The 8785-nt window shown below is 26.6% G+C and overlaps 2 protein-coding genes across 5 annotated transcripts in view; both read left to right on the top strand.

Annotated features, from left to right (window-relative positions):
• Positions 1-573: 573 nt before the first annotated feature.
• Positions 574-3704, top strand: LOC124954089 (protein PFC0760c). Of its 3 annotated transcripts, none has more exons than XM_047506439.1 (4): positions 575-977; positions 1682-1868; positions 2117-2298; positions 2403-3704. In XM_047506439.1, exons 2-4 carry the CDS (start codon positions 1695-1697, stop codon positions 3664-3666), a joined length of 1620 nt encoding a protein of 539 aa, XP_047362395.1. In that variant the 5' UTR covers positions 575-977; positions 1682-1694; the 3' UTR covers positions 3667-3704. The 3 variants fall into 3 exon arrangements, with proteins under 3 accessions (XP_047362397.1, XP_047362395.1, XP_047362396.1); XM_047506440.1 differs by lacking the exon at positions 575-977 and adding an exon at positions 1003-1213; XM_047506441.1 differs by lacking the exon at positions 1682-1868 and having other exon boundaries at positions 574-977.
• Positions 3705-5265: 1561 nt separating this feature from the next.
• The window catches only part of LOC124954023 (eukaryotic initiation factor 4A-I), a 6575-nt gene continuing 3055 nt past the window's right edge, over positions 5266-8785 (top strand). For both annotated transcript variants that reach the window (XM_047506225.1, XM_047506226.1), the window contains exons 1-6: positions 5266-5387; positions 6711-6828; positions 6973-7120; positions 7214-7323; positions 7503-7778; positions 8391-8785. The exon at positions 8391-8785 is cut by the window's right edge and continues 57 nt beyond it. In XM_047506225.1, coding sequence (XP_047362181.1) covers positions 5365-5387; positions 6711-6828; positions 6973-7120; positions 7214-7323; positions 7503-7778; positions 8391-8785 — 1070 coding nt within the window. In that variant the 5' untranslated portion in view covers positions 5266-5364. The remainder of the gene's footprint in view (positions 5388-6710; positions 6829-6972; positions 7121-7213; positions 7324-7502; positions 7779-8390) is intronic.

The raw sequence follows: 8785 nt of genomic DNA, 5'->3' as shown, positions 1-8785 counted from the left end.
AATAAAAAAATCTTTATAAATTTATATATAAATAATTATTATATACCTATATATTAATAAAGAATATTTTTTTAATGTTTCATATATATATATATATATATATATATATATATATATATACACATGTGATACCAAAACTATGTCTTCTAGTGTCATCTAGCGTTAAAAGATTTCAAATAATTTAGATGCATATATATATACATATATGTATAGTATACAAATGCAGTTTATCGCCTAAGCAAAGTTCTTAAAATTAGTTCATATCTTCTGTTACTAGATGGCAGTCGAAATTTCAATTATCGGTCAAACATATTAAATGATTAGTTCATGACCAATTGTGCAAATAAAATGCATGCTTGATATCTTTTAATTCTTAATAATAAAATATAATTATTGATAGTAATATTACTTAATTGTACATGCTAACTTAAATATGTTTAGCATTATATCAACGTAATTAGTTAAAAAAAAAAAGAAAAAAAAAAAAAAACAAACTATTAATTATATAATTAATTTCATTTAATTTCATAACTATCTTATTATACGTATGTATATATAATAAAACTTCTTGAATTATGTTTATATGTATATGTATATATATAAAGAGAGAGAGAGAGAGAGAAAGAGTGAGAATTCTTATAGATAATATATAAATACTTGATAATATTAAAAAAGAAAAAGAAAATAAAATATTTTTAACTCTCTACTAATATGAATACTATACACTCTTATAAATGTACAGATTTAGAAAGCATCAAGCAAGGTCATCTCTTTATAATGCACATTCAATGCATAGAGAAGAAGAGATAAGTGAAATGCATATATGGTCAATTGCTTAAATATTTTTTTAGTCAATATCATGACACGAAGAGATAAGATGTCATCCAATAAAGATTCAGAAATAATACGTTTTAAATGTGATAAAATGATGAGTGGAAGGAGAATTTACCAGTCACTGTAGCTATATAAGAAGAAAAGTATGTTTTCAAAAGAATGTACATATATTGTTTACATTTACAAACATTCGCAGTCATTAATCGGTGCCTTTTTCTTGCGCATGCTATTAACGTACAATAGTCAATTACTGTGTGTGTAAAGCGTCGCACACATGTTTCCACAAAGAAATAATTCTCTCTCAAATAACATTACGTTTTTAATAACTATTAAAAAAACTGGTTTTTCTTCTAATTACAACTTTGTGTTAATAAATACGGTAGTGTGTTATAAATTTACTAAATGTATATATATATATATATATTTATATATATACATATATATATATGGATATATATATATATATATATATATCCATATATATATATGTATATATATAAATATATAAATGTCACTTTATGTTTATGTACATATGCGTTTACATGTGTAAATTATATTGTAATAACATAAATACACACGTATATATATATATATGTGTGTGTGTGTGTGTGTGTGTATCATAGATACGATCACGTGCATGCAGCGTATTTGCGCATATGTACAATTTATTAAAATTTATGTTTATTTGTCTAATTCTTTTTTTTTTTTTTTGCGGGGTTTTTCTTTCTTTCTTTCTTTCTTTTTCTTTTTCGTTTATCTTCTTCCTATTTAAGATAGAAAGAATGTTTCTAACACAATGACAACTTTAGATACTAATTTTTTTTAATTGTACCTTTCATATTTATAGGCCCAACACAAAAATGCATGGTATCAAAAGAGTATTAGTTTTTTGTACACTGACAACCGTACTACCATCGATGCTTATTCTAATCCCTCTCTATCTGCGACACAGTTTTTATGCTAATGTAGCATACGCTGTTACAGAGTCTGATATTTTGGAGGTCAATGATGGAATATCAACAATATTTTGTTCTGTAAGAACTATGTTGCATCTAAGATTCGGACTTTTATATTTTTCTTTTGCATGTACTTTATGAAACCCTTTGTATTATATTTGTAACAATTAATATATATATATATATATATATATACCTTTTATATATCCTAGCACGTTAATATACTTTGATGAAATTAATTTTTTCTTTTCTTTTTTTTTTTCTTCTTTTTGTTAATAAAAAAAAAGTATACCCTTAATTTTATATTCCTTTTGTATTGTTATTAGGAACATACTTTACAAATGAATGCAACATTTAATGCGTTCCAAATGTCACATAGACCTGAGATAGCATCATATAAAAAACATATACGATTAAAGAAGAGTATGAATTTACCAGATGATACATTCGAATATTGGGGATTTTATCTGCTCAAAGGTGCTACAGTATTACTTTCTGTATGCTCAAGGTAAATATATAATTAGAAGTATAATAAATTTTGATGATATTTAAACAATATTCATAATGAGATATATTATGGTTATTCTCATACAAAATATTATCGATATTTAGGTTCCAAGGAGCTTCTATTTTAGTTGTTAAAGGTGAACGTAATTTACGTACTTGTGAGATATTGGAGCAAAATGAAAACAAAGAACGTATAACGGATATGTTCCTACCAGATGCGGATCAAGTTAAAATTACATTCGAAACGCATATGAAAGAAATCAATTCTGTTGAAGACATGAATCAGGAAACTAACGATCCTATCAAAAAAGATAATACAAAACAAAGTTCTAATGATACATACAATGAACAGACGATAGATAATCTCAATGAAATTAATCGGGAGAAATTTTTGGCAACTATAAATAAATCTATGCATTTGAATCATTTTTTAGTTAATAATATGAAAGAAACTCAAAATGATACAATGGAAGTACCTGTAACGTTGGAGGAAACGAAGGATCATGAATTTATTGAAAAAATTAGATCTAAACGATGGTTTAATAAAACATTTAATAGACAAGTGAGAACGTTGAAAGAAGAAAAAGAATTAAAAAGGAAATCAACTATTATACAGGACGAAAGTGAAAGTATAAGAAGGGAAGATTCAAAAATGAATATACATAATCAAAAACAAATGGTAAATCATAAAAATGTAATTGAAAGGCTGAAAATGGAATTAAATATGGAACATGATGATAATGACAATCTAGAAAATGATTTAGATGAAAAATTAGAAAATAAGTTAGTTAATGTTAGAGTAAAGAGAAATCAAGAACTTATGAAACCACCTTCATTACTTGATCAAGGTATCAAGCATGGTGGAAATGCTGATAAAAATACAATTAATTCTAATGAAGCATCATCTGTATCCAGTTTTGAAAATGGTTTATTTAATTGTTATGAAGGTTCAATTCTTTTGACAAAAGAATTTGAACCTTCTGATAAATGTATTAATGTTGATTATTTAGTTAATGGAAAACATATGGAAACGAAACACGATGTTGTAGAGGATGGATATTATTATTATATTTTTTATAGTGATAATGACTTTGTTTCAAACGATATACATGCACTATTTGATATCTATAAGCCAACTTTTCAATATGAAAATGTTACTAAATCTTGTATAAATCAAACAGAGTGCTCGTTTTCATTAGATCTGATGTCACCTGATAGAGTAATCGTGGAAATACCAACTAAAGATGGTATAGATCTTGATCCAGATGAGATTAGTTTATTAATATCAGTTTGTCACCCACGAATGGGTGTGTATGTTATTTTTCCAATCGCAGTATTATTCTTTATACTCGGTTGTGCATTTATGTAAAGATTTATAAAAATGCATTACAGTTTTATTTATATATATATATATATATATATATATATATATATATATATTTAATTTGAAAATGCAGATGATTATAGATTATATTATATAGATTATATATTTTATGATTTAGATATTATATATAAGATATTGTTGACTGAAAATAAATCTATAATAATGTATCATATATAGAAAATGTTGAAAATATGATTAGAGAATATATATTTGATTATTAATACATACATATATATATATATATATATTAATATGTAAATCTAAATATTTAAAATATGTAAAATATGGAATGTGCAGGACGATGTGATAGGTGTTTGTATATAATGCAAAAATCTAAATACTCACAATACTCTATATTGTGTTATAACTATTTTATATCAAAAATCTGATTTATGTACATTATTATACACACACATACACACATATATATATATATAGATATATATATATGTATATACAGCCATATACATAAGAAAATTGGACATATTTTTATAAATAATATAGTCTTGCAATAAAATGTGTATAAGTAACAGCGAATTACCATATCAGTGCAATAGATGTTTGCCTAAAGTTCTGTGAAAGAGAGGAAGTATTTTTTCATTTCAATGGTTGTATAAAAAGATGTTAAAGATTTTCAAATGTTAAATCATTAAATATATCATTATTATATTGTTAATTATTATATTTGATATTCATGAAGGAAAATGTTATATACTTTTGCAAAGTGATATAACAAAAATCCAATATGTACAAATAAATAAAGAATTAAGATTAAGAATGTCTTTTTAAATATTCATTCATCGAATTGTTACATTTAATATATTAGATATTTTAAATTGTAAGATGATATAATGTTATAAAAGAAAAAGAATCTTGGTTAATATTAAAATGAACAAAAGTAAATAATTTTAAACATAATATATATTATAAACTTTTCGTTAAAATTCGATTATTTCGTATATTAAATGACAAAATAAACGTGATTACCTTTTAAATTAATTGGAAGAAACAGACTGTGAACTCGATTAAAATGAAAATAACATTTGCAGTATCGTAATTTAGTTATTCTTGTATTTAAATTGATATTAAGGCGCGACGGTCGTCGTATGAAAGTAAAAATTTAAAAAAAAAAAAAAAAAAAAAAAAGAAAGAAAGAAAAGAAAAAGAAAAATCTAAAGTTAACCAAATAACCTATCTCACGGACAAATATTAATGGATAATATTAAATTGATAGAAACGTTGATTTATAAAAGTTAATTGGGAAAAAAAAAAAAAGAAAAAAGAAGAGGGAAAAAAAGAAAAAAAAATTTTTAAAGAATAAACATACATATTTGTATGATCTTGTTTCACTGTTCGCACCAAACAGACATCTTCCGAAATTGGCGCTAGGTACGCTGGGTAATCGACGTAACTTCCCCTCTGCGCGCAGTGTCCGCCGTAGAAGAAAAATAATATGAAAAATCATCGAGACACGGAAGAATAAATACATACGGAATAGAAGGAAATTAATAGTTAGAAAAAAAACTTAGATCATAATACAAGTGTTAAAAGGTTTAGGTGTTATTGTAAAAATTTGTCAATTTTCTTTGAACCGTTCGCAGCGCCATTGTGCGGCGTTCACAAGAATATTCCTTGTGACGCAATAGGAACTCGTCCTTTCCGTCGACCTACCGTGAGTGGAACATGTCGCATACATCTGAACGAAGGTAAGTTCGATTTTTCATATATAATCGCGTTAATCATAAGAAATTTTCTACCATAGAAAATCTTCCTTTATTACGAATTATTGTCGATCTCGTGGTATAGACGATATAACGGCATTCGTTCGGATTACATTTACGAAAAATAGTGCGGCAAACGACGAATGCACGAGAGCCACGAGACTGACAACATGGCGTGCATTCGTTTTTGTCACATTGTTTGCAATATTAACTCGTATTTTTCCTATTCATCGATTTCGTTCTTCTAATGCCAAATACGATACGATCGTTTCCTATAACGACATAAATATTCGATGGGATATCTATCGACGAATTTTCGATATATCCAAATGGTCGTGATTTTTCTTAGAAAATTTCCGCGTGCCGCACGACGTGTACAACACTCATTATTAGTTTTATTCATTAATTTTTCATTAGCTTTACATAAGAAAATTTATATTTTGATCTAATGGCCGTCCGATAAGGATACAATTATTTATTCGATTTAGGTTATTCATTGAGTACAAAAATGAAACGATTTGAGTTTGCGTGAGTTGTGATAAAATGTCGACCATTCCTTAGTCATACGTACGCGTGAGTCACTGTCAGTGCAGCAGCAGCCATCAAGTGATCATCAAATATTTGTTTTTCTTTCCCATTTTCTTTTTTACATATGATTTTTCATTTATATTCTAAGAAATTACATTGAATTTACATATTACGTTGTCTTCTTTATTCTCAGTAGGTCAGCTCTTTTTTTTTTTTTTTTTTTTTTTTTTTTTTTTTTTTTATATATATATATATAATTAAGAATGCATATAGATTTTTTTTTCTTCTTTTCTTCTTTTCTTACATTATATATTATATATCACTTTTTAAATAGATCATTTTCAATTTGTATTACAGATACTTTATAATCAATATCTCTTTTTTCTTTTTTCTTCTTCTTCTTTTTTTTTTTTTTTTTTTTTTTTTTGTTTTTTGTTTTTTTGAGGAAATATGTATGAGAAACATTTTGTAATTTTATGCCTTTGTTATTGAGAGAATATTTTAAGAATATTAAATATTATTGATGTATAAGATGTGTTATTTGTATCAAAATATATTTACTTAGATAATTCTTGATTAATTTGACCATTTGTTTTCTACATACTTTTTTTCCTTTTCTTTTTTTCTCTTTTCTTTTTTTTTTCAACTATTTAGTACCAACAATGATTTCTCTTATTGAATTATATCCTGACAATAATAATTATATCAATTGATGTTAACATGACTTATATCATAGTTCATTATTATATATACAAGCTGTTAATTGTATTTAAATTGTAGGAATGATGAACAATGGTCAGGAGACTCCAAAAATGGACCCAGCGAAAGTGAACCACCTGCATATAATGGGCCTCCAGGCATGGAGCCCGATGGGATCATTGAATCTAACTGGGAAGTTGTAAGTTTTATCATTCTATTATATATAAATTAATGGATATAGAAAAGTATTATGATCAGTACATATAAGCTGTTTTATATAAAAAGGAAAAAAAAAAATTATAGAGATTTATAAATACATTATATAATTCTATTAATTAATTAGGTTGTGGACAATTTCGATGAAATGAACCTTAAAGAAGAACTTTTGCGTGGTATTTATGCTTATGGCTTTGAAAAACCATCCGCTATACAACAACGTGCCATCCTACCATGTATTAGGGGACACGATGTTATTGCTCAAGCCCAGTCAGGTAAAAGATATATATATTGTATAAGAATTTTTTTTAAGATTATATTAACAGATTGTTAATAATAAGAAAAAAATTTTTAATTATGATCTATAGGAACTGGAAAAACTGCTACGTTCTCTATATCTATTCTTCAACAAATCGATACAAATATTAAAGAGTGTCAGGCATTGATATTGGCTCCAACTCGAGAACTTGCACAACAAGTGAGTTCGCATATATATATATATATATATATATATATATATTTTCGATTAATAAAGAAAAAGAATAAATAAAAAAAAAAAAATATTTTATATATAAAATATAATGTAAAACAATATGTAATGTTGATTGTTATTTATTTTTTCTCTCTCTTTCTCTCTCTCTCTCTCTCTTTCTATAGATTCAAAAAGTTGTTATCGCTTTGGGAGATTTTATGCATGCAGAATGTCACGCATGTATTGGCGGCACCAATGTACGCGAAGATATGAGAAAATTGGATCAAGGTGTTCATGTAGTCGTCGGTACACCAGGCAGAGTTTATGATATGATCAGTCGACGAGCATTGAGGGCTGGTAGCATTAAACTGTTTGTTCTGGATGAAGCAGATGAGATGCTCTCGCGTGGTTTTAAAGATCAAATTCATGATGTATTCAAGTTATTACCCCAAGAAGTGCAGGTACGTTCAAACGTTGTTCGCAACCAAGACCAGAGTTATATAAATATAGTCTTCTAATTGTTGACTTTATTTCAATTATTAGAAAATGTCTTTTGGACAAGTCAACAAATCATACAAGACGAAAAGTTGCAGTATAGCCATACATTATTATAGTCAAGTTTATAAATGTATTATAAAATACAGGTGCGTTATATTAGTGGTATCTTGGATTAGGGGTACATCGTAAAGATTTTTGATACATTTCATTTCTTCTTTGAGATCTTTCTATTACATTGATATAACTTAAATATTAGGAATAATAACGTGGTATTATTTTTATTCAAAATATGATTAAAACGCCCTATACAAAAATATGAATTATAATAATTCATATATATATTTATACGTATCAAAAAGTAACATGATTTTCCAACATTTTATTAATCTTGCATATGTCACGTATGATGTCGCAGTGTCTCATCCAAATGACAATTATATATATAATGCTTTCTCAAAAGTATATATTATCTAAAAATGATAACGCACATATACTTGGGGTATATATTTGATGCGTGTACATTTATAAATTTATGCTTAAAAAAAAAAAAAAAAAAACATTCTTTTTTTTTCCAGGTTATATTATTATCTGCTACAATGCCAGCAGATGTATTGGATGTATCCAAATGTTTTATGCGAAATCCAGTTCGAATCTTGGTGAAGAAAGAAGAATTGACGTTGGAGGGTATTAAACAATTCTTCGTTTTCGTTGAACGTGAAGAATGGAAATTGGAGACCTTATGTGATCTATACGATACACTGAGTATTACTCAGGCTGTTATCTTTTGTAACACACGGCGTAAGGTCGATTGGTTGACGGATAATATGCATCACCGTGATTTCACGGTTTCTGCGATGCATGGAGATATGGATCAAAAAGAAAGAGATCTTATTATGAGACAGTTTCGAACTGGTTCATCTCGTGTTCTTATTACAACTGATTTATTGGCACGTGGTATTGATGTACAACA

Source organism: Vespa velutina, chromosome 14 (assembly GCF_912470025.1).
Source record: "Vespa velutina chromosome 14, iVesVel2.1, whole genome shotgun sequence".
In the NCBI taxonomy this organism is placed as follows: domain Eukaryota; kingdom Metazoa; phylum Arthropoda; class Insecta; order Hymenoptera; family Vespidae; genus Vespa; species Vespa velutina.
The sequence above is the reverse complement of the archived record's forward strand: the minus strand, read 5'-3'. Positions and strand labels throughout refer to the sequence as shown.